The 26,684-nt window shown below is 39.7% G+C and overlaps 1 protein-coding gene across 1 annotated transcript; it reads left to right on the top strand.

Annotated features, from left to right (window-relative positions):
- Positions 1–7,448: 7,448 nt before the first annotated feature.
- piwil2 (piwi-like RNA-mediated gene silencing 2) lies at positions 7,449–26,101 on the top strand (the record flags this gene model as incomplete). The annotated part of the gene is made up of 23 exons (XM_083912805.1): positions 7,449–7,850; positions 7,950–8,059; positions 9,488–9,598; positions 12,293–12,468; positions 12,606–12,696; positions 13,007–13,117; positions 13,459–13,576; positions 13,846–13,970; positions 14,854–14,934; positions 15,025–15,138; positions 15,760–15,948; positions 16,102–16,186; positions 16,592–16,684; positions 17,866–18,006; positions 18,464–18,577; positions 19,689–19,877; positions 20,703–20,804; positions 20,928–21,044; positions 21,929–22,017; positions 22,823–22,928; positions 24,035–24,288; positions 25,106–25,213; positions 25,945–26,101. 23 exons carry the CDS (start codon positions 7,449–7,451, stop codon positions 26,099–26,101), a joined length of 3,183 nt encoding a protein of 1,060 aa, XP_083768931.1.
- Between the last annotated feature and the right edge of the window lie 583 nt (positions 26,102–26,684).

The following is a 26,684-nucleotide window of genomic DNA, read 5'->3' as shown; positions in this document are numbered from 1 at the left end:
TGGCTGAACTTCTCCCCCTCTCTCTAAGGGAGACTCCAGCCACCCTCCTGAGAAAACCCATTTCGGCCGCTTGTACCCACGACCTCGTTCTTTCGGTCATGACCCAGCTTTCATGACCATAGGTGAGGGTAGGAACGAAGACTGAACGGTAGATCGAGAGCTTTGCCTTCCAGCTCAGCTCTCTTTTCGTCACAACGGTGCGGTAGAGCGACTGCAACACCGCCCCCGCTGCTCCGATTCTCTGACCAAACTCACGCTCCATCGTCCCCTCACTCGTGAACCTCATTCGTCAGTCAAAGCTCGTGTTACTCCTCATCATATCTTAGCTGTTCATCTGGGAGGAGGCCTCGGGGAAGACCCAGGACTAGGTGGAGAGATTATATAATATATATATATATATATATATATATATATATATGATTAATTAATCAGAAAAAAAATATTAATGTGGACTGACAAAAGTTAGTCAGCTTCTGTTGTGATTCATTACCGAAAAAGGGTCGCTGGAGAATTACACCAAGGGTCGTGTTCGTCATGGTCTCATTCGTCAGTCAAAGCTCGTGTTACCCCTCATCATATCTTAACTGTTAGTCTTGTTATGAGTCAACTGGACGGAGTCAAATGCCAGAAGATTTAAAGAAGACATCATCAGCAACCTCCACCCAAATGTGCTTTTAGCTACATCTTGGACAACAAAACAATAAAGTGCGTATATGCAGCCAAAGCGTCCATGATTGCTTAACAGACCTTTTGGATTGTTTAATTGTTCATGTTATGAGTATATAGATGGACGGCATTTTGAATTGGATGATCTCTTCACATAAATAAGATCCTTTTTTAAAGTTGTTTTCAACAGACTTATAGTTTGTAGCATCTGTGGATGGCTATCACTAAATATGTATGGCAGGTTTATTCTTGGATTCCCTGCTTTTCTCGTCCACATGGAAAAGTCTTTAAGGGCGCACTCACACTGTCCATCCGTACCGTGCCCAAACAGGTCCCACGGGTAAAGTCTAGTTTGTTTGACCAGTGTGAGTGCAACTGTACCGCGCCTATTTGCGGCACGCTTGCCGTCCACGGACCGTTTGGGAGAGGTGGGCTTTTTGTAAAGCACGTTTGCACATGTACGAGCACAAGCATGCGCACTGAATCCCAAAGATGCTCCCAGTGCTTTTGTATAGGGGAGAAGAGATTAGCTGCATTGGACAAAGGTGTGCTAAATGAATGCAAAGCCCACAATTTGTTTGATTTCTTTTCAACAAACACAAAAAAGTATACTGCTTTTGAGATGTTTTTGTTTGCGTCAAGTAAAAGAAAAGTAACAGAATGCACATTAGAGCGAGGAAATATGACAGTTTGTCAGCTTCACTGATTTGAGCGTTGGGTTTGCTGAGTAAGCACGCTGGACCTGGTACACATCACACCTACAAACTGCCATGTATCTCTGCTGTTGGCCACTGAGCTGCTTCACTGAAAAAGTGTGGCTGACGAACATTACTGATATTTCTTTGAGGAAAAAAACATAGAGTGACCTGTCAGCCTTCCCTGCTCGAATGATTCCAGCTGCAGGGAGTCGAAATAGAAAGTCATTAACAACTCAAAGTCCTTCTCAACTGGTAAACAATTACAGATCGCTGATTAAACCCCAAATGTGAAACAAGGCTTGCTGTAATGAAAACCTTAAAATGAAACCTTCTCATAAAAACCTTCCTTCTTATAAATTGTAGCTACACTCTTTGACGTTTACATTTTGCTGAGGCACTTATGTAGAACCACATACAGTGAGTAGTAGGTCAGTATACATATATTGACAGATCACAGTCATCGTAACATTACACATAATGTCAGGGTTGACGTATTCTGATGTTGGTTTAGTCCAGGGGTGGGCAATTCCGGTCCCGGAGAGCCACTGTCCTGCATGTTTTAGGTTTCTCCCGACCCTAACACACCTGAATCTAACAATGATCAAACTGTGACAAGCATCAGCTGCTTGATAAAGAGCAAATCATTAGAATCAGGTGTGTTGGAGCCGAGAGAAACCTAAAACATGCAGGACAGTGGCCCTCCAGGACCGGAGTTGCCCACCCCTGGTTTAGTCTCATAAATATGGCATTACGGAGCGTCGATTTGATTCTCATATCTGTGGCAGTAACCTCTACCTGTCAACAGATGGCATCACAACCCTTGAGGTTCCTTTTTGTTTTTTTTGTTGTTTCTATGACGATGTCCTCCAAAATGAATCCGTTGAAGTCCGACTCCAAAAATAGAAAAAGGCACTTTCATCAATCTAAAAATAACTAAATCTTGATAACTGTTCCCTTCAGTTCTTTAAAAAGTTTGGAGAGTTTTATGATACAGCAGGGACACATCTGGTAACTCCCCCCAAAAGATGTAGCTCATTAAAGGACCAAAGAAATAGTTAGTCTCTGGAACAGTGATTAATTTATTCCTGCAGACGCCAGGTGTGAGCACAAAGTCATCTCTTAAATACCTTGGGAGCATTTTTGTGATTATTTCAAAAGAGGCTAATTGCCAGTATGCCTGACTGGTGACCTGAAAACCAAAGCTTGAACTTGAACTTTAAATAATGTTGGTCCACCTCCTTCTGCGTTCTTATTAAAGAAAATAACTCTTCCAAATACAGAAGACAGACAAATCTATGCACAAGCATCTTTTCCTTGTGATTATCTTTTAGTTATGCCAAAATAAATGTTCGCAGTTGTGAAGTGAGACATTTATTGAAAGCCAATATTTCAAACATGCCATTTGAATTCCTCTTGAATGCCATACGTAACTGTGATACGCAAACTAGAAATGCACGCCTTTGAACAGGACACACAATGGTTTCTACTGTTTATCAAGGTAGCAATTAATGTGTGATGTGCAGAATTTACTGTGTGTGTGTGTTTCTGAGCTTTTCCTAAGCACAAGAGTGAAGAGTGATTTCTTAAATAAACTTGAATATGAAGGTTAAATGTGTGTAACAGCAGCTGAACCCGGGTCAGTACCTCTGGCAGATCTCCAGTAGCTCTATGTTACAATGCTGCAGTACAGAGGAGACATGGTTTATTGTTATTTAAATAATATTTATTGAAGATCCCTGATCCCATTCTGGTCAAGTCTGTTTTTATTCAAATATGTGTCAAACTATTTTCTATTTTCAGGACACAGCTTCTACCAGTCAATCTACCTGTGTACGCATTTCCCACAAACATCTCTTCTATCTTAATTTGTGACTGCACATAATTTGTGTATAACCATAAAATATCAGTAAATTAGATGGATTACCGCCATGTGGTTAAGCCTGTCAAGCATATTACTCATCATCACCAAGCTGCACAAAGAAACTTACGTCGCAGGGACTTTAGTGTGCTTTAATCGGCCACCAGCAAAAGGTTGCGTATTTCCCAAGCTCAGACGTGGATGAACTGTGTGAGTATGAACCATGCCATGCTGAATCACAGCCTGGCAATCTAAAGAATATGAAAAGGTCAAATGCAATTTTAATGCTGGAAAGTCCATCTAGCTGTACGATTCATTAATAGCATTCTGCTTCACCTGAGTTTTAGGATCTGTCATCTGGGTTTGCACATTACTTTACCATGACCGCATTACTTTTAATGTCATATCAGCTTGTTGAATTATTTCATAGGAGCCTAAATATGAACTCCACCTCATGAGTCTGCATTAAAAGTCAAGTATGGGACACGCAGGTCACCCAGAGACTGGTGCTGTTATCATGAGGTGATGTTGATTTCCTATTATTGCACACATTATCTAAAAATGTGCATTTGCGACATTACATCACTAACGTTAGTGAATGAGATTGCTCTATACACCTCATAGAAATAAGGACTAGTAGTGCCTTTCTGCCTCTCAGCATGCATCGATACAGCAAGTGTATTTATTGTAAATATTACAGTCAAGTGTATATATATGGTAAATATTGTGTAGCTAGTTCATTATCAATATTTATTTTACCAAACATATACAATGCCTGTGTGTAAAGACCTATCCTGTCTTGTTCTCTTTCCAAATAAGCAGTTAAATGGCTATTCATTCATAAAATGTAAAAACATATATTCAAACAAAATATTTGCTTGTTAAATATAGTGTGTATAGTTCTCTACAAATCATACAAATGCCCGTCAGTATAGAGCTGTTGAACTTGTGTTATCCAAACCTAAGCTGGATGTTGGTGGGTTACAGGTCGGCCACTTTAATGTTCAGTGAAGCCTGTGAATGTTCTCATTTGTCCAGGTCATCTTTATCCTCAAAGCATCTCAGTCAAAAGCAACTGGACTTGGTTATTCATCAGTTCATGTACGCATCTGACCAGGGACGAGTACCAGGGACCAGTCCCAGCCTGGTCAGATGCGTACATGAACTGATGAAGCCTCTTGGATGAGAGGTGAAACGTCTTCCTAGACAAACAACCAAGTCCAGTTGCTTTTGACTGAAATTGCTTTGAGGGATGTTCAGTGAAGTATTCTGCAGGCCAGGTGCAGACTAACTCCTAGAAGATGTAATGGAAAGATTTTTAAGTAACATATTTTAGGCGTGATAGTGAAATTTGTCATCGTGCTTTACGTTTTGAATGTAAATATTGTGTAGCTAGTTCATTATCAATAGTTATTTTACCGAACATATACAATGCCTGTGTGTAAAGACCTGCCCTGTCTTGTTCTCTTTCCAAATTAGCAAGTAAATGTCTACTCATCTTTCATATTAAATGTAAAAACAGATATTTAAACAAAATATTTGCTTGTAAAATATAGTGTCTATAGTTCTCTACAGTATAGAGTTTGTGTTATCCAAACCTAAGCTGGATGTTGGTGGTTACATGTGGGCAACATTAATGTTCAGTGAAGTATTCTGCAGGAATAAAGTGTAATGGAAAGGTTGTTTAGTAACATTTTTTAGGCGTGAATGTGAAATTTGTCATCATGCTTTACGTTTTGAATGTAAATATTGCGTAGCTATTTCATTGTCAATATTTATTTTATTAAACTTATACAATGCCTGCGTGTAAGGACCTGCCCTGTGTTGTTCTCTTTCCAAATAAGCAAAAAATATATATTTAAAAACATATATTTGCTTGTAAAATACATGATTTATTTCTATGTATGCACCTGATGTGCCAGGTGGTAACCGCCAGAGGGCGACACAACTATTCCCCAATAAAATATACATTAAAAAAAGAAGATTGACGGTTCATTAAACCAATTACCTTGCAGCAGAATCTACCGATAAGGTCCAATAAGGACATGGGAGCGGAACCACAGTCCGTCGACCTGTTGAGTCTTGAACTAGTATCAGACGGATTTGGACTTGACACATTGTTCCAGGTGAGAGAGATATTATCAAGCAATTATAGGTTTTGCATTAATAACTAACAAACGTCCAGTTTTCTGTTAGTATGTCGGTATTATTTATGTTCTAGTGGCTGTCACTTCGGCTGTGTAACGTAACTGAATGTTAATGTTCCTCCAACACGTGTGTCGGTTAGCTAGCTCATATTACTGTTAGTGTTAGCTAAATGCTACCTAGCAACGCAACTTTTTAACGTTATTTATCGTGTTCGTGCTTAAGTTAGCCAACGTGAGTTCATGTAAGGGTAAGTAAAAGTACGTTTTTTATGTAGAAAATGGCGAACTGGGGATGTAATGTTAGCTTTAGAGCGCAGCTAGCTTTAAGTTTAAGTTAGCTAACGTTAGCATGGCTAATTAACGGTAACCCGGCGGACGTCACCAAACCGTTACCCGTTACTGCTTCAAGGTACAGATGTTCCTTTATGTAAAAAATATAAATTATCATCCATTTATTTTATTTACTGTCACATAGTGTCCATTTTATATCACCTTTAGAAAGATTTGGAACATTTTCTTTTTGTTAAAGGTGTCACTTTGATGAGAAAATTATTATTTTTGGCTCCTTTTATCACAATAATAAATGTAACATAATTAAACTCTTATATTATATTACCTATATATTATTAGGTAAAGTCCTTATACATAAAGTCAAAATGTCCCACTAACATTTCCCATTTTTTTTAATTGAATTAAAAATGTATTTTAAGTCTTTGTCATATGTTTAATCCAACAAAAAATGTTTATCAACTGTTGAATTTTATTAAAATTACATTCAGTGAACTTGTCTGCCATTATAACCTGCCCTATATATTTTTTTATTGTTTATTTATTTCATTAGACCTATTTATTTTATTTATTCAAGTTCTATATTTCCATTATTTATAAACTATATATTATTTATTTAAATGTTTTGATAATGTTTGTCATATGTCATTTTTGATATGTGCCTTTTTTCATGTCATGAGACGTCTGTTGCTTTTGTTTTGTTTTTGTTCCTTTATTGTCAATTCTGCGAAATGTTCCAGAAATTCAGAGGAAACGAAAATATGTTTCTCTCCGACCCACAGTGAAAAAGTATAAAAAAAATTTACATGAAAAAGTCTAAAACAGTGCAAGAAAAAATAACTGAATAGTGCAAAGGAATAGAAAAAGAGGAGATGAAAATGTGCAATTTAATGGACATACTGTACAATATATCAACTATATAAATATAAATAAATTGAAACGTATTTGAGTATAAATAAAGATTTTAAAAGAAAAAAGTTCTTCAAGGTCGCTACATCATCAGGTTTTATCCCTGTCATATTCTACAGTTGCTGTTATAGTGTCATTGCATATAAATTAACGTTACTTTATTAAATAATGGTAATATTAATTAAGTGTTGCTTTTTTTGGGTGCATTCGACAGACAGGAATAACCGTCCGGGAGTCACGTACCAAATTACCGGTGATATGTTAATGTTATAAAAGCATGAACATTTGTTCACTTGAACCTGAACATGTTCAGAAATTGTGCCATTGCAGAAACGCCTCGTGGCCATTTTACTTTCTGCCGTAAAAGAATAATATATTTTGTGTCATATCTCCTGAACCAAACATTATAACGCAGAATAGGTGTCGATGTGTGTACGACTATGTTTCGATGTTCAATGATTACAATGATACCTTTTTGTAAAACCTCATAAACCGCTCAGGTGAAAAGTCAAATGACAGCATCTGAGAAGCTAGACTTTCTGTGTCTGTTGTTGTCATGTTGTGTAATTTTAAAAGCTCAAAGGGATATTCTTGAAGTCTGATTGTATGAGGCGCATTGTGTATTTAAAAAAATAACTCCTGGGGAACCTCCTATAACCTATTGATACACTCAACTCACGATATGGTTGAACAATGAACAATGCTGCTCTCATTAGGAGCACATAAGACGCTGACTTTCACTCATCTGTGATAAAATGCGCAGTTACAGTGACATAAGATTCTGCAACAAGGGAAGAGACATGTTGCTAACTTTTATCCTATGGGTGTCTCCCTGCAGTATACTTATTGTTCTGCCAACTGGTTATAGCAGAAGTTGACCAAATGGATCAAAAGAAGCCTCCTCCTGATCTCAGAGGTATGACGGGCGTCCCTTGGCTGGGAAGCAGAGCAGGATTACAGCCTCAGGAGCCGGCTGTAGGACGTTGTAGAGGGCTGCTGCCCTCTACAGAAGGGCCTGGTATAGGACGAGCCAGAGGTTTCTCCACTCCTGGTTACACCCCACAAGGACGTGGAGTAATTCAACACTTTACCGAACCTCTACCATTTACTGGACCTGTGGTTGGCCGAGCCAGAGGGCTGGTCTTTCCAGCAGCTGAACCAGAAGCAGGGGTGGCAAGAGGTGCAGTCCTGCCTAGTCTGGAGCCGCAGCATGGACAGACGCCTCCACGTGAAACCATGACACGAGACCTAACGGAGGAGACCTCTGCTTTGACAACAAAACAGGTTGGAACAAAAATGTGTCGTTATGCACATACAATTGGCATCTTTTCTAAATATTATTTTCCTGTATTAAAAGCTGATACGGTTTTTGTCTGCTTGCAGGTTGACATGCCCACCCAGGGTCAAGGATCAACACTTATCTCAATGTTCAGAGGAATGGGCATTGAGCCCTCAATGACCGCATGGGGAAGAGGAACACCACCAGTGGGTCTGTATTAAAAACCTGGATTTTAGAGGGAACAACACACAAGTGTTGAGGCCAATAATGGCGTATATATTAAAGCTTGTTTCTTAAATGTGCATGAAATTGTGCAAATTAAGAGGCAAGATCTATGAAGAATTTCGTGCTCTTAAAAACAATTTAATCATAAACACATTGGTTGTCCAATAGACTCAAATAGACTGTATATTAAGTGTCTCCAGAGAGCTTTATATACTCACGGGTAGCACCTGAGATGCAGACTGTTTTGGAGGTAACGAAGTAGCGCTAACTCGAATAGGGCTAACAGTAAACAGAAATGGCGTGTCGATAAGGACACAGGAATGAAGAGGAGGAGATGTTATTTCTTCTTAGGCTGTTCCAGACGCATTTATCTCCAATTCTCAAATATTTGGTATCGTCATCAGTCTAGAACAAAATAATCACCATTAGTCATGAATAAATATTACAAAAATATTGAAAGACTGTATACAAATTACAAACAATTCACTATACAATATAGTACACAATCAACTCAAACAATGTATCTCAGCATAAACAAATACTTCCAATTATCTCTCTAATGGAAAATGGAAACCTAAATTACGCACGGAATATCCTCGGATAACAAAATGGCTGAATGCTGCACAGTTTATATTAGGCAGAAACAAGCACGACGGCTCCACTCGCAGGTAATTTAATGCACTACCTAATGTCAATATAAATACGTGACGGGCATTCCTCTCTCACGTGAAGAGCCATCATCAACTACACAGAAGCTGAGAAAGAGCTACGTTAACTTAGCTTCATGCCGCACTAGCAAATATTAAACATCAAACTGGCACGTACAGGAGCGTTATTAAACTTACAATAAAGGAATAACAAAGAAGCAAACACTTACTGTCAGTCAAGAACTCAATACACAAGATGATGCGCACTGCTTTCCAACGCTTACTCTCGGCAGGCGATGACAAAACGAAACTTAACTAAGGAACGCTATTCTCTCTGGTGAGGAAGTAGAGGCTCCTAAATGACAGTTACTCATAAAAGTAAAAGCCTTTCAAACACACACAGACACAAGGGTTGGAGGGGGACAACGGGAGGGAGGCATCTGGCTGAAGCTGAACGGCTTCTGGTCTGGAGGGGCTAATCTAGATGGCTTTATCTGTATAATGAAGCTTTCTCTATTTCCCTGTCACAAAAGGGAGAATAAATAAAAGTGAAAAATTGGTACTGCTGTCAATTTGCTATCTGCCAAATTGTCATTTTAAACATCAGCCCAGAATTTCACAATCTGCATCTGTAGTTTCTTTCCAAAACTGAGACACCCGTTTACTAATAGCAGGCAGCGAGTGACTTGTTCATCTGAGACTGGGAGCGTTGCCAGCAAATCTGGTGTCATGTTGTTGTGTACTGAGTTGTTACATTTTGTTGTAGGAAGAGGAGCAGCTGGAGATTTGGGTGATGTGAAGCTGCAAGGTGCCCCAGTAGGTGTCATCAGCAGCCCAGAAAGCATCGGCCATCTAGAGGAGGTGATGGGCAGAGGCAGCAGGTAGGCAGAAGCGGAGTTTCAGTGTGTTAAATAACATACACTAAATAATAGAAACCTCTGTCAGTATAATAACAGGCAAACAACATTCTCCAAAAATGAACATGAAGTTAAATCAACATCTAGTCACCAGACACACAGATTGCTCTGAGACGTACTGCAGAGGCAGTGGCCTGGTTTGATTTTAACGGGCAGCTGCGCGTTCCGGCTCCAACAAGACCACCAGAGTTGATCTTAGCTATCAGGACGATAGTGAAGATAGTCAAGAGCCCTGAAATAGCTGAGTGTACTTTCTTCTCATCTCTGAGAGTTGCATGTGTGGAGTACCGATGCTGCACTCACAAGTATTTGTATGGGGGCAAATGGTTTTCTGAAAAAGACAACATGCACTTACGTTTAACTCGTATATTAACTGATATTATGTGCTGGGCAGGTAGGTAATCAAGCATTGAGATTCTCCTGCATAGCATAGCCCTAATCCATCTGAACTCAGAAAACAAGCTTTTCAATAGTTGTTTGCTTGTCATTTCAACATCCTTTTGCTTTCTTATTGCAGTTTAATAACATTGCAGCGTCATCCAACCTATCCTCACGAACTGTTCCCTCTGCTTCTTCACCCTGCTAACTGTCACCAGCAGAAACAAACTTCTCAAAATCACACACACACACAGCAGCTAAGATAATCAACCTTTCCACCCACAGCCTCACAGAAACAAATTACCTTGCTATCATACGCCCCGCACGTGTGTCAGTGAGTCAGCAGCCCGGATCACACCCTGAACCCACACTACTCCCATCTGGCCGCAGATACAGGGTGTTAGACTGGAGGAAAGCTAATTTTAAAAGAAATTTTGTCCCCTCAGTGAACGCAGTGCTAAACAAAAATATGTACATCATGGGTTGTGTATGTGCTGTTTATATTTTGTTCTGTGGAAATGTGGGAAGAGGGTCTATTTGTCATTTGTGGGGAGAGCAGTGTTTCCCCCAGGTTTACAGCGTTTGAAGGTGGGGCAATGACAAAAACAATTAAAGGAGTCATGGTTTTCATGTGTTTCCACTGTAGCGGATTGCCTGAATGTTCTTTTCTCAGCGTGCCAGTCAGTGTTTAATCAGACAATTTAATGGTTAGGTTGGTATTGAAAGGTCAATCCCCGCACGGATAAATGAATCGGTGTTAAAAGGTGTTACAAATCACCAGACAGAAGGATCACAATTATACAAGCAATAATCAGAGCCACAGTCCAAACTCAGTTTAAATCAGTGTATTGCACAATGAGCTTCCCTCAGCATCAGAAAATGTATTTTAAATAATTGTCCAAAATGTCCAAATAACATTCTCCGACAAACAGTCCAAAGTAAAATCAAAAATCACCTTTCGGTTTCAAGCACAGCCTAAAAGTGAACTAAATAAAGAATCTGGCCGAGTTTAATTCTGTTTTACTGGTTTGAGTGAATCATCTTCTCAAATTAAATAATAACGGATAAGTTTCAGTTGCGTTTTTCTCGTTAGGAGTGGAGCCTCAAACAATTTCACAAACTGTCTTTAAACAAGTACATCTCCAAGGCTGTCTGAGTTTTCTGAGAATTTCAAACATGCGACCATGTAGAGACAGAATTTACATGCCATTGTGCAAATAAGATAAATAACATAAGGCTGTTTATTTACTAAAAGGACATGGTATAGAGCTGGAAAGGGATCCTTAAATGACTCCTGTTGGGGTCTGACGCTTTTCAGAAAATACAATTCAATAAAATTAACTTGACATTCAAGGGGGGTGGGGGGTACAGCGCCCCCCTAATATAATGGTAGGGGAAACACTGGAGAGGGTGTGTTATCTGTATAAGATGTCCACGTGTTGTGCCTTTTTTCTTTATGCTGCCATGGAAAAGAGAACTGACGTGTGTGAAAACTATTATCCCTTGGGGACAATAAAGAACCTAACCTGACCTAGTTTTGTTATCCGACATATCTGGGACTTCCACAACAGGTGCAAAGCAACAGTAGTGGTTATTTGGGCCATGGTTTATGATGGGGGGGGGGAAACATTGTTGGTAAACAAATGGTCCTGCAGTCAAACTTGCACAAGGCAACAATGCGTTTGCGTTTGGCGTGACCTTAGCACAACTGAGGTGCTGTAGTAGTTTGTGGAGTTGGTCGCATTAAAACGTCTTTTTTGACCACATATATTGCTCCAAATAACCCCAAACATCTGCAGTAGCATGAAAAGAGTCCTGACACATTAACCGAAGCATAATATGTGAACACGGAGTGTATTAAGAGTGTTTTGAAAGACTTACCTACGGGCCCCTGTACTAGCGGCTCCGTTCAAGTTGATTACCAAATACAATCCAGAAGGAAGAAGCCCATCAATGATTTATTCCAGCAAAACATGTAAACGTTGTGGTTTGTGGCAGACACGGTAATCCCTCTGCCTAAGCGTGTCGATCGGTGTCTCAATGTCCAGATTCAAAACAATAAGCCACCGGTTTATCAGTTTATCATGCCTAAAAGGCCCTGGGATGATTTTACACAGGAATTTCACTTTCCTAAAGAGCAATGTAGCTCGTACAAATATTTTGCAGAAGGTTTCATAATAAAAATTAGAACAATCAGTGATACTGAATTATTGCAACCTATGTTGGCATTAAAAAAACAACTAATATGCAACCCTTGCTAAGAAATGTGATCCTTTCCAGTTTCCGTGGCCAAGGTTTGTCCCCTCATATGATGGTGGGGCTTGGAAGAGCAGTGATGTCTCCTCTTGGAGTAGGAAGAGGACGCGCTCTCCCTCCTTTTTCTCCAGGCCACGCAGAGTCTTTTTCTCCAGCTCTTGGACAACAAGCAGCCCTACACTCTCAGACTTCCCACACAGGTAGGGAAACTTTGAAAAGTGCAAAAAAGTAGATATTTAGCCTCTATTAATGTCATTGTAATATTCAGTTGATATGGGAAAATGAGTAACAAAAACTTATGAGAAAGGACAATATTTAATTATGCAAATATCTGAAGGAACCTTGTCGCCAGTACCCGTCATTCGAGAGATGCAGGAGCTTTCTGCTGCCGCACTGGCACAGAGGGAGATGAAAATGGAGGCCGTCTGGTATGTATACATCAGTAATATGTTACTAATAAAGATTATTAATAAAGATGCACAGAGCGTACAGTGTGTATGGTGGCCTTTGACTGGTCTTTTTGGTGTGTTCAAGTGCAACATTTTTTAGATGCGACATGACAATGCATTTAATCAGTCAGCCTTTATCAATGCTAGTTCTGTGAGATCGGCTTGTGTCAGTCAGGGTTACAATTCACTTAAGCTTTGCGAAACACATTATAGAACAACCACAAAGTAACTGTTTGTGTATCTTGTGCTGAAATGATCCTACTGTGCATGTGTATTCTCGTCTGGTCAGTGAGCCACCTAATAAGGCGGGAACTAAAGGAACTCCTATAACGATTGGCTCAAACCACATCCCCATTTGTTGCAAAAATGAAGCTGTTTATCAGTACCATGTTACATTCACGTAAGTATCATATCAATTATTTATTTAGCAACTATTTAGCAAAAATGACTGGTGGAAATTCATAAAAATTGAATATGAAGTTTTTGCCACGTTTTCCATTGAACCCAGAATTTGTTCAGCTCTTAAAACTTAATTTATTTTTGAACCATGATGTAAAACAAAACTGGATATGTATTACAAAAGCTAAAATTACAATGAAGCAATACTGTTAAAATTCCAGAGAATACGTGCTTAGTGCAAGACTGTTCCAAAGCAATTGTTTGTTAAATTAATATTGCCAGAAAATACTGGTGCTGTATGTATTCTTTGAAGTCACAAGTATGCTCGATATTTTCTTTCAGTCCAAATGTTGAATCAATGGATATGCGCTTTGGCATGATGAAAGATCACCGCTCGGCCACAGGGGAAGTGGTAGCTTTTGATGGCTCCATACTCTTCCTGCCTGTTAAGTTGAATGACGTAAGTACCACAGTTCATGTATTAATGTATTACTTATGTAGCTATTTGACTAAGGTGTGTTAAGCTTGTCAGGTTGTAATCGTTAGTTGATTTAGATTGTGTACGCAGAATTAAAAAAAAATAACGAAAAGGAGTTTCTCAGTTTATATGTATTTAATATTTATTATTCAGAACAATACAGTGCAAATTCAGTCACATTGCTGAACATAAAACTGGATTCTTTTCTCTATTTTTTTGCTTGTCTTTCGTAATTTTTTAATGACATGCAGGTGGTTGCTCTCAAGAGTTTGAGACGGACCGATAATGAGGAAATACAAATACGAATCCAGATGACGAAGATTTTGCCACCAAACTCGGATCTATGCATCCCCTTCTACAATGTGGTGCTCAGGAGGTATTCAAATCTGCAAGGCATCTACACTGATAAATCAGAGACTGACCACTTCAGTTCACACAACTGTATCGATATGCAAATAGCTGGTGTTTTACTAAGATAACAACATACCATTCACACTGCTGACATATAAGATAATCAGGTTAAGAATTTAAAAGAAAAATGGGGTCATTTCAATACAGTTTGGGATATTGTTTCTGCGCGCAATTTCTTACTTTTTATTTCTTTTTCGGAGGAGGAGATTATGTATTCATGGGGAACAACATCTTGCATAAATGGCTTACCTTTTTCATTTCAAGATGTGTTTTCACATTTTAGCTAGCAGCATGGCTCTAGGGATGGCAGTGAAGACTGGTCAGTCCACCACTCGGGTTCAGATGTGAAATATTCGATGGATTGCCACAAAAAAAAATATAAACCTTCATATTCTAATGACTTTGGTGACCCACTGACTATTCCCCTAGTGCCTCCATGAAGCTGACATGTAGGGTTTTTAATCAAATGCTTTGACAGCTGTTGCTATTTCTGATCCCCTCAGGGTTTTTTTAGTTTGTAGTTTCTTACTTTCAATAAAGCAATCATTCAGTCAGTCCATAGCTGTGTCAGTTTTTAGGTCATTTGTGTTTTGACAAAGTTAATGTCCTATTTTTTCCCATCGGTATGTCTGAATGTGGCCACTAAGTGCCCTGAATGTATGTTCTTTCTGATTTGTTTGACACAGCCAGACTGCTTTAGAAAATGGAACATTTTTCCTTGTATTCATAAAAGCCCTTTAATGAAATAACCCAAGCAACCATAATTGTTTTACGAATAATGCTACCATCAAATGTTACCATGGGATGGTCAAATGACAGGACATGACTCAGTGTTATTGTTTTTCAAGGGTAATGAAAATCATCGGGCTGAAACTGGTGGGTCGAAATCATTATGATCCAGAAAGTGCAGTCATTCTTGGAAAACATCGGTTAGTACGGAGTTGTATTTTAAGGGCAGATGCCAGCTATTATCATGGAAACAGTAGTCCATTCATTATCCTGTTTGTCTGTTTTTGTAGACTGCAAGTGTGGCCGGGTTATTCAACCTGTATCAAGCGCACAGATGGAGGCCTGTACCTGAATGTGGATGTGTCTCACAAAGTCCTGCGGAATGACTCTGTGCTGAATATCATGTAAGTTCACACAGCAATTTAACAGAAGCATGCAAACAGCAGAAAGTTCACAGCTTCATAACTCAAGCTGGATGATAATTCATTGTAAAATAGTATGGGGTCTTGTGCTTTTATCTTCATAAAGCGTTACATACCCAGTTGTCAAAGCTACAGGGAAGGGATCAACAGGAATCACATCGTCTTTAATAATAAAATCAAGTGTTCCATCATTTATTCATGTTTTTCTGTATGTCTGTAGACATGCTCATACAAGTTTAAAGATTGAATATGCCACGCCGAGCTATATAAATGTCATATTCTGTGATATAGTCATAAATATTTAAATACCAGGTTTTAAGATAAGATGTTCTTGGTATGTCTGTCCTCTGAGACACAACTGAAAATTCCCTTGACCACTAAAACCTTTACATCTGGAAATGTGGTTAGATTAAGAGGTGAGTTAGAGGGCAACCATTTGCCAAATGCAACAGACGTATTGCATCTATAGATTATTTATAAACAGAAATAATCTTGCCCTAGCTTTGCCTTTTCAATTTAAATGGAAGGCCAAAACGAGGCATGTGGTCTTTGTTTTAACTGAAAATAGCAAAACTATGACCTCTGGCCCCTGCTGTCTGCCAGGAACGTGCTATACCAACAGAGCAGAGAGAACTTCAGAGACGAATGCACCAAAGAGCTCATTGGCAGCATCGTCATCACCCGCTACAACAACCGCACCTACCGCATCGATGCCATTGAGTGGAACAAGTCCCCCAAAGACTCCTTCACTTTGAGGGATGGCTCAAAAACCACCTTTGCTGAATACTACAGGTAAGGCTGCTCTGTCTATGTACATGCTCTTCAAAGCTGAATATAAGTATAGCAGGTGTATTTTTGCATTGAAATGGTGGCATTTAATGTAATTCAGATCAGTAGTACAAGTCTTAATAAAGAAGTGGTTAAATTGTAATTACTATTTAACAGTAAGAACTATGGGATTACAATCAAAGAGATGGACCAACCTCTGCTCATGCATCAGCCAAAGGAGAGGGCCAAGCCAGGAGAAAAGGTACAGGCTCTATTAAATATCAGTTATTTTACCATTACAGTTGACCCCTCGGCTAACATGGCCTGCATTATTGCATCAGAATGCCACCTTGTGGCTACAATAAGCATTTTCTTCGACATATCTGGATTTGAAACACACGGAATAAAACCAATTTGTTTTGCAACAGCTGCATTAAGTTTGTCATATCAAGCTGTCCTATATTTCCCCATGTGAGATGGCCTCTGCTTATGCTTAATCAACCTACTCAGGCAGCAGTTATGCTTGTTCCATATGTGATTGAATACTGTAGGTTGCACATTACTCTATCAAAGCATAATGATACATATTGGGACTAGTATCAGATGTAGTATATGAGCAGTAAGCACTTAACTATGTAAATCATTTTAATACATTGGTTTGTTGCAGCAAATCCTTACTAGAGAGATCATTTTAGTACCAGAGCTTTCCTTCATGACGGGAATTCCAGAAAAAATGAGGAAGGACTTCAGAGCTATGAAGGTAAGTTTAAGTTCTTCCTTTCAGAGACTGTCTTCTATCTTTTTAATCTCCTGGAGCAGCGCGGCATCAAGCAGATGTAAAGATTAAACTTTGTATTTATAATATAAAAGACAATAGGTAAGGCTTCACCTTGGACTCAAAATCCATTTGTCAAAACTGAACTCAGTAACTTTTTTTCCCCATATTTCCTGTAACTGTCACTATATCCTGATGGCACAATAAGAAAGATAATCTGTGAAAAAGTAATGTATCTCTAAGTCCATCTGCTGTTCCTGTCTGCTCCCGGAGCCCTCTGTGTGCTGCTAATCGCATCTGCTAGTTTCATCACGCCTGAAGAAAAAAAAAATCAGATCAGCAGAGTTTTTGATGCTGTGTCAATGACAGCTGTGAACTCTGACTGTCACACAGTGTTTTCAGAAACATATTTCAGTGTACAGTTTAGCTGTAAAATAGGTTTTTGACGAAACAAAGTCAAAACAAAATGGCCCAATCGGCCAGCCTGACAAACTTTCATTTTACAGCTAAACGGTACAAGAAAATATGTTTCTCAAAACGTTTTATGTATATCAATCCAGCTGTCCGGCATTAACATTTTCTTGAGCTCCTAACATTCGGTACTAATCAACGGTGAATATTCAGGTCCAGCCCTAAAATACAGTAAGAGAATATTGAGTCATATTAGCAGCAGAGAGCAGTTATTGACCCTGTGTCAGAAACTCTGCTGCTCTGGTTGGTTGTCGGTCAGGCACAGTGGATCTGGCAGATGGCATCACCAGCAGACAGAGAAGTAGAGACATTATTTTTTCACACGTCGTCTGTCTTGTGCTACAAAAATCGAAAAAATATATATATTTTACTGAAAGTTACCAACTTCAGCTTTAAGGACTGGGTGTAAACAGGGCCTTGACAAATAAGTCTTATATTACTCAGCTTTGTTGAATACTCAATTCCGATTGGTCTGGGCAATAATTCAGTATCATGTTTATCATATTTCAAGGTAGACACTACCTTCCACACTTTCCAAGCCCTAAGATATATGAAATTAAATGCAAAGTGTAAATGATTTATAACGTATAAACGACTGTCATCTCAGAGATGCACGTCTTTTTTTGTATTAAAAGAATGGTAATAAAAGAACTTATGGAAGAAAGCTGGGTTAGTGTCTGTGTCGTGTGTTGTAGGACCTGACCATGCACATCAACGTGAGTGGTGAGCAGCATACCCACTCAATAAGACAGCTTCTGAAGAACATCAGCACCAACGCGGAGAGCCTGAAGGAGCTCAGCCGATGGGGACTGGACATTGACAAAGAAATCATAATGGTGAACCTCTACTCTTAAGAGTTTGTCAAGTTTCTATATTTAATTCCAAGATTATGTGTTACATAAAAGAAACACTTTACAATATATATATATTGCAATGCTACTCAGATATCTCACAGGCCAAGACAGTGATGAAAGGATCCTGTGGCCTTTTTCTCCCCTCAGTGCAATGTTTGTCAAGCATCATAGCTGTTATTTTCAGTCTAGCAATACAGTCAATTCTGACTGGATTTTAGCTACATTCCACATTTTTATGCCAGCCTACATGGCAAACTGTCAAAGGAGGAGTCAAATGACAAATAGGTGCTCAGTGGTGAGGCAGGTCGTATATAGGTACAGGTAGGAAGACACTAGAATTCTGTGTTGATGAGTCCTTTAATACTCAGTGTGTTCCTTGGCCATTATTTTCTTGCTTTTGTTTTGACAGTATATTATGTATTGGTTTCCTCTCTTGCAGACTAAGGGTAGAACTCTTCCATATGAAACCATCTGCCTACAGTCATCATCCTTTACCACTGGAGCTGATGTATCCTGGTCCAGAGAGGTTGTTAGGGATGCTTCAATCAGCTCTGTGAGTGTGGGAGACAAATATATAGTGCTGCCTTCTCATTTTGAAGAATATAACTTTGTTGTGATGTCAACTGAAGGTTGAGGAAGATGGGCAACAACATTGTTCAGTCTGTGACTTTTTCACAGTTGATGTACTTGTGTTCTGTGTAGGATTCATTCCCAAACTGTCTGCAGTGATGGTGGCTTGAGTTGCTATATGTCATCCTCTCAGACATCCGTGTGTAACCACTAGGTTTGTAAATCTTAAGGCACCTCATGATTTGGAGCTCTTCGAAGTGATTTATAAAATGGTTAGCCATCTCTATTCATTATTTCATTTTTTTTCTCTGTGTGACTACTTGCTACTTTTAAAACATAAGCAGATTCTAAATACCAAGTATTCCAGGTTCGGACTTGTGGGCTTAGGATGTAGTACGGCCGTTAAAATGAAATGCATTCTGGGATACCTGGCTGGTGAGATGCAGACTAATAAATTGGAACAGTACTTGGGCTGCAACTGATGACGTTTCACCGGAACACAAGTACAGACGCAGATTGAGAAACGGATATAGTATTTGCTGTTGCCACCGAATGTGCTTTCTAATGGCCATTAACAGACTGCTAAACAGTGGCAATGTCTCGGGGTGTTGGATCTATAATGTTCGCTTGTCCCAGACTCTGGCTGCACAATATAGAGACAGCAAGTTTATTGCATTTAGTAAGATGATGTAGCAGTTCTAATCATTAATGATGCATATACAGTATTTTTTAATAAGATAACTCCGACTGTTTACGTCTGTTAAGATTCAGCCATAAGGAACGTAAACACGAGGCACACGTTTTACATTAGTTACGGTCCACAATCCAATTGGTTCAGCCCAGTGTCGTTGAAAGACCCTTGAAATGGTGCTGCTATAGAAAATTTTTACAAATATGTTACCCAATCATATAGCAGAGAATAGGGTTTTAGATTTCCAGGTACTGACCTTCTCCATCAAGACATAACCTTTAAGAGATAATTGCGATGAATTCAAGAATGTTTTTTTCCTAATCCTTTGTTAATTTTGCTTTGGCCCAAAGAATAGCTACTGTATTACTTTATTTCCTCATCAACTGAGCCATCTCACTCTTAGATCCCATTGAACATCTGGGCCATCTTCTATCCTCGCCGCTGTGCAGAGCAGGCTGAAGCGCTGGTTTCCACCTTTAACAAGGTGGCGGGACCTATTGGACTGCGACTGGAGCGACCCATTCGTGTGGAGCTGAGAGATGATCGCACTGAGACTTATGTCAAGAGCATTCACTCTCAGTTGACCAGTGAGGTATGACATAAAACAAAGATTTAGATTAGCCTAACAAGTAGTTTAATACTACTCATGTTTAATGAATCATTGACCAAGCTTGTCCCACATCACACATGCTGAGCATGTCCATCAAATGTTTGTCATGCTCTGCTTGCATGCTTTTAAGAAACCAATAGCGTATTGTAGCCTTGCCTGCTTGCTGCCTCATTAAAAGAATGATTCATTCACTTCCTGTAATCAATAACTGAGAAATCATGTTATGTTGGTGATGCCCAAGTATCACCAGGTGTAGGAAACGGAGGAGGATGTTAAGTTAAAAAAACATAACTTCAAGAAGTGAAGATGGAGTTGAAGCCAATTACTACTAGATATTTCACCTTAAAAGAATGGAAAACATAGGTGGTGTTAGCAGTTGTGCTAGTTTTAACTCTGTAACAGTGATTTCTACAAGACAGAGAAACAAGACTGCTAAATCAAGCAATAATCATGTTGTGGTCTGGACTTACTCTATATGGAAAGTATCCTGAGATAACCTCCTGAGATGATTTTGTTTTTTGACACTATACATACATTTGGTCTGGTAGCCTTAAGCAACTGTCACTGACAAACCTAAATTATTGTAGATGTATCATACCATTTACTACAAACTGTATTTACATTACTGCCAATGATTTAGAATTAAGAGTGGAAAATCATGAGCCATCTTTCTTTGTCATTACGACTGAATGCGGTGCACAAAGACATTTAAAGAGCTGCACATACCATGTTAAAATGATGACTGTGGGTGGAACCACTGAACTGAAGTTCTTCCTGTTATACACTCCTTTTCCTATCTGTTTACAGCCCAATATGCAACTCGTAGTGTGCATCTTGGTCGGCAACAGAGAAGATCTCTACAGTGCCATCAAGAAGCTCTGCTGTGTGAATAGTCCCATCCCATCCCAGGTTTGTAATGCTTGTCCATGTGGTTGTACATGGCTGGTCTAGAATTTGAGGAAAATAAATAAATTCCTCTGAAACGTCTTTTCTCACGGTTAAAAGTAAAGGTTTTTGTTACTTGTGTCACAGGCCATCAATGTCCACACAATTTCCCAGGCACAAAAGTTGAAGAGTGTTGCCCAAAAGATACTCCTACAGATGAACAGCAAGTTAGGAGGAGAGCTGTGGACTGTCAATGTCCCTCTAGTGAGTATCATGTCTTGCAGCCCAAAATAATAATTGCTTATAATATTACCATGTGATAGTGTGTATATATATAAACTGAAGAGAGAGCCCTGCAGGACTCCACATGTCACTTGTGTTTTATCAGAGGTTAAGGGCGTACTCACACTGTCTATCCGTACCGGGCCCAAGCACGTTTCACGGCTAAACTCTAGTTCGTTTGACCAGTGGAGGGGGGGACAAGTACCCTAAAGCACGGGGCACGGTACAGATGAACAGTGTGAGTGTCACCCATGGCTTAGTCACCCATGGCCACAGAGAATTCTTTACCAGCTAAATACGACTGGAACCATTTAAGAACTGTGCCAGAGAGACCAACCCTGTATTCAAGACTGTTCAAAAGAATATTATGATCTAATGTATCCGTTAAAGCACTGACATCAAAGAGGACAAGAAACAGGGAGCTTTTTCTCTTCAGTGTTCATTCTGAGGTCATTCACAACTTTGACTAGAACTGTTTCTGTACTATTCCGGGCCCTAAAACCAAACTGGAAATTTTCAAACACTGTTAAGAAAAGGCAGGCGGGAGATTGCTCTGTTATCTCTCACTACAGACCAGTCTATGTGGTCTTTTTAAGGAGTGATTCGATAAAAGCGGTTTTAACACCGAAAGGAAAGGTACCTGTGGACAATGAGAGAGTGATTGTTTAAACTTTCTTTGCAAAACTGTTAAAATCAATTTTTAAATAGCGGTGGGAATGGGATCAAGTAGATAATTTGAACTCACTTGATTTCCAAGTCAGCCATTCAAGTTTAATGTGAAAAAATAAGATGTTATAACATTAATTCATTTTAATTCATTACTGCCTTCAGTGGGGAAATAATGAACCTCTATCTCACATATATAGAAACACTTGATGGTGGTGGGAGTGGATGTCCATCATGACACCAGCAAGGCGCGTCAATCAGTCATGGGATTTGTCGCAAGTGTGAACAGGTAAGCTTCTCATCTTCTTCTTTTTTTTTCATATTGGACCTTTTTTAGATTGAATTTTTCCTAAATTCATGTGGGGCACAAATAAATTGCAAAGGGACCACCCCGCTTGTTATCAGCGCAGAGTTCAAATCCAGTATCTGTGTTTTTATGGGGATGCATTAGTGCACATGGTGTGGGTAACCTGCACATTTATTAAGGCCCCATTATTAATGAGCAATATACATTTACAGGGTTTAGAGCAACATATGCTGCCAAGTAGATGATGTCGCTTTCAGCGAAGGCCGTACTTGTGTGAACAAGACAATGCCAACCCACATTCTGCACGTATTACATCAGCATTGCGCCGTAGTAGAGTCCTGGTGCTAAACTGGCCTGCCAGTAGTCCCGAATTGTCACCCAATGAAAATGTTTGGGTCATTATGAAACATAATATACAAGAAAGGAAACCCGGGACTGTTGAGCAGCTACATCAGGCAAGAATGGAAAAAACATTGGTCAACAATTGGTCTCCTCAGTTTGTAAAGAGGTGATGCAACAGAGTGGTAAACATGACTCAGTCCAGACTGTTTTGAAACATTTTGCTGGCATCAAATTCTAAATGAGAATATCATTTTAAAACATCACAATTTTCTGTTTTAACATTTGAAATGTTGTCTTGTACTGTTTTCATTTCATTATGGTTTTTTTTATATTTTGGAAATGAGGTTATAGAGAATAACCATGTATTTCACCATGTCTCTTGCAACATTCACTTGTGGTGATGGTTATATGTTCATAGAATTGCATTTGCTTTTTTCTTGTCCAGCTCTCTGACCCGCTGGTACTCCAGAGTAACTTTCCAGACACCCACTGAGGAGCTGATCAATGGCTTCAGAGTTTGCTTACTGGCTGCACTGCAGAAGTACTACGAGGTAAGTACTGCAAACGTGCATCACATAAATATCTTGTAATTCAATTCCCCTTCTCTCTAAACCCCACCTTACCCTTCGGTCAGGAATCACAGATGACTGAGACATTTCCTTCCTTGCCTTCTGTTCCTCTCTGCTGGTTTAGTATCTTAATAAAATATCCACTGGGAGGCAGGATTGGCATGCAATAACTAAGCAGAGCAATGGCCTTTAAAAACTTTCTGACTAGTCACTGATGTGATCAACATGAGGTGCGTTTCCATTAGGGTCGAATACCCGGAATGAGGCGGATGTCCCTCGCCGAAACGCCTAATTTGCATGTGAGTTGCTCGAGTGGCCGTTTGAGCGGCCTCAGGCCTGTTTTTCTCCCCTGAGAGAAGCCTTGTTGCATTTTGGATGTAGCTGTTAGTGGGATGTCACGTGTGGTAGTACTTGAGGCCACAACAACACGGCAAAGTAGAGCAGACACTTTTATTGAGTGGTGTAGTAGAACACAGTGCAGAAGATTATCTGTGCACACGCATCTTTGCACAGGTTTGTTAAAATGAGTGCTGCAGCGACCGGATTGGATTCTGACCTGCGGCCCTTTGCTCCATGCTCCCTCTCTCTCTCTTCCAATTTACACACACATACGCGCACACACACACCACACTGCAAGTGGGTGACAGCCTGGTGGAGTGATTTCTTTCATGTTACTTGTACATAAGTTGACATTGTGAATCATACGTGCCACCTTAAATCAAACTGCAACTATTCTGTATTTCTCTTGAGGAAGAACGGCACGCCGCTATATCACTGATCATCAGCGATCGACACCCATTCAGAGTGATAAGTCACCTCTGGAGTCTTGTAAATCCCTCTGGGGCCTTTTTTTTTGTGGAAACACAGAGAGTGAACAGCCATTTGAGAGGGCATGGCCCCTGGAAACGCACCTATGGACTCTCTGATGATGTTTAATGAACCATTTAAACTGGGTTTAACATGGGATCTGTATCTAGATGTTAATTAGGTAAAACTACTGTTGCGCCACATGGTGCATTGCAATGAGAATTTATCATTTCTTTTAAACACCGACACCTGACAGCACTTGTGCATGTTCTTTTTTACAGGTGAACCACAACTTGCCAGAGAAGATTGTGGTGTATCGGGATGGTGTGGCAGATGGTCAGCTGAAGATGGTGGAGCAGTATGAGATCCCCCAGTTGATCAAATGCTTTGAGACCTTCCCCAACTATGAACCCAAGCTAGTGTTCATTGTTGTCCAAAAGCGCATCAGCACCACCCTCTATGCCTGGTCTGCAAACAGCATTAGAACTCCTCCCCCTGGAACCATTCTGGATCACACCCTCACTCAGAAAGACTGGTCAGTCCTTTGCAAAATGACCCTGTGTTTGTTCAGTCTTTCCAGATCCTTCTGCATTTGCCCATGTGCAAACATAGTGGTCCCTGTTAAAATCAATGTGAAGGCTGCGTTTCTTGACACAGTATTGTTTTTAGTCTGAATCCAGCCTTAGGTCACTGGTGGCCTGCCCTCTGCTTCAATTGGCTTTTACACAAGCAGTTTAGTTGAAAAAGATAATTTGTTTGTGGGATTGTTTTTGGAACTCAGCGCCAACCAAAGTATGGAATTTGGCTCGGGTGGTGGAGCCACGCCAACAGAATGACTTCCACACATCCGCTCTACCAATCACGAGACGAAAACAGCGGTCACTCGCGTTTCACCGTGTTTTCTTGCCTCAAATAACTAATTAGAGGGGCAATCAAGATGTTTTGACTTCACTTTGGGGAGCAGTTTAGCCATTCATCTTTATATGGTCAATGGTTAACATGACTTACCGATTGTCAGCTGAAGGAGGAGAAGCAAGAGAAAGACACATTGGGAATGAGAGCATAAAGAGTTTCCTTATTAAACTTTAAATAAGCTTCATATCATGCAAAGATTCTTCATGTATGAATAAGACTAGAGAGAAGAAGTGTTTCAGTGTTGTCTGAGCAGCCTCACAGGTATAGTGGGAGGGGGGTTGCTGCTTTTTATTTTTTTTAGTGAAAATCAAAAGAGCTGCAACACCATCTCCTGGTAACAGTAGTAAATGTGTGCACTTTGATGAGGACATAATCAAAGACTTACTGTATCTGCTGTTGGCTATTTAAAGTTTGGGCTCCTTTTTTTTTTCATTCAGGGTGGACTTCTTTCTGATGGCACATCACATTCGCCAGGGCTGTGGACTCCCTACGCGCTACGTCTCTCTGTACAACACAGCAAACCTCACACCAGACCATTTGCAAAGGTATTGTACCATTCCTGGTACACATGTAAAACATGTAGATGATATGAGATTCATATGAGTACATCTAAACACGAGACTGCACATTTTCATGCAGGTATTAAAACAGTCATTAGAGACTTTACTGCCATAGTGTTTGTCAGTATTATGACGTTGGTACCTAAAATAAAATACCTCCATACTGAAATGATACCACAGCAGAAAACAAAAACATCATCAAAAGTAATAGAATAAAATATTAGGTAAAAGAATTTGAAACTTTTAAAAATAATTTCTTGTTATTCATTTAAACATTTAAACTTAAAAAGTCAAAATAAAAATATATTTTTGTAAAAGCTTCTGAGCTTTATAGCTACCAAACATGTTCAGTCCATAAGATAATCCTTTATTACTGCTAACTGCTTCTGAATTACAATTACTGTCCTAAAGCACAAGTTTGAGGGTCTTGTTTTTTTACTTGAGTATTTTCGCTGAGAGGGAAGTGTGGATGTAGCCTGAGTGGATCCCAAATGGAAAACTGCATCATTTGAGGAACAGCAGTCACAAGTAAACCTGTCGCCAACAGTGACTGAAAAACTGATCAGAATATTTTGAACATCACAAACTACAAGCTGTGAAAAAAGTGTTAATTTTTGCTGTTATTTCACACCGTTTGGGTGTTTTCAAGCCAATGAAAATGAGTCTTTTGAATGTTCCAAAGCATATCTAACATTGTTGCTTTTTTCCTACACCAGGCTGACTTTCAAGATGTGCCATTTGTACTGGAACTGGCCGGGCACCATTCGTGTTCCAGCACCGTGCAAGTATGCCCACAAACTGGCTTTCCTGGCGGGCCAGTACCTGCACTCAGAGCCGGCCATCCAGCTATCAGACAGGCTCTATTTTCTTTGAGCGGCACCAGACTACCACGATCAAACCCTTCGGGTCACAGCAAACCCAGCTGTGATGAAAACCGGGACTGAAAGACGGGAATGACAAACGACTCATTTGAATTAATGAGGGATTCATTATTCTGTTATATAGTGTCACTTAAGACTTTCATTGTTGTCCAACACTGCTCCACCATGTTGTTAGCATCTCTCTAATCTAACACCTTTTTCGAATGATCTCCTTGTGTGTGAGTGAGTGCGTGTGTGTGTGTGTATGTGTGTATGTTAGTGTAGGGAGATATCTAAAACGAGGAGGGCAGGAGCTCTCTAGGAGCAGGGTTAGACAGATTTTTTTTTCACCTAGGATATTGATGAAGCCTTCAATAGACATTTTTCACGCCAAACATTTTGACATGGTAGTCGCGCAAGCACAGGTGCATTGAATAATGTTGATCATAGTTGCATTCTACCTGAGGGAGACCCTGGTATTGTGAATGCTAGCTATCTGGGACACTCACTGGAACTGAGCCATCTTTAATTTTGTTTTAACTCTAGTGAAAAGAAGTAAAACGGTTAAGTTTGATTTGAGTATTGGCCCAAAGTTT

The sequence above is a fragment of the Echiichthys vipera genome, assembly GCF_963691815.1.
Source record: "Echiichthys vipera genome assembly, chromosome: 4".
Classification (NCBI taxonomy): domain Eukaryota; kingdom Metazoa; phylum Chordata; class Actinopteri; order Perciformes; family Trachinidae; genus Echiichthys; species Echiichthys vipera.
The sequence above is the reverse complement of the archived record's forward strand: the minus strand, read 5'-3'. Positions and strand labels throughout refer to the sequence as shown.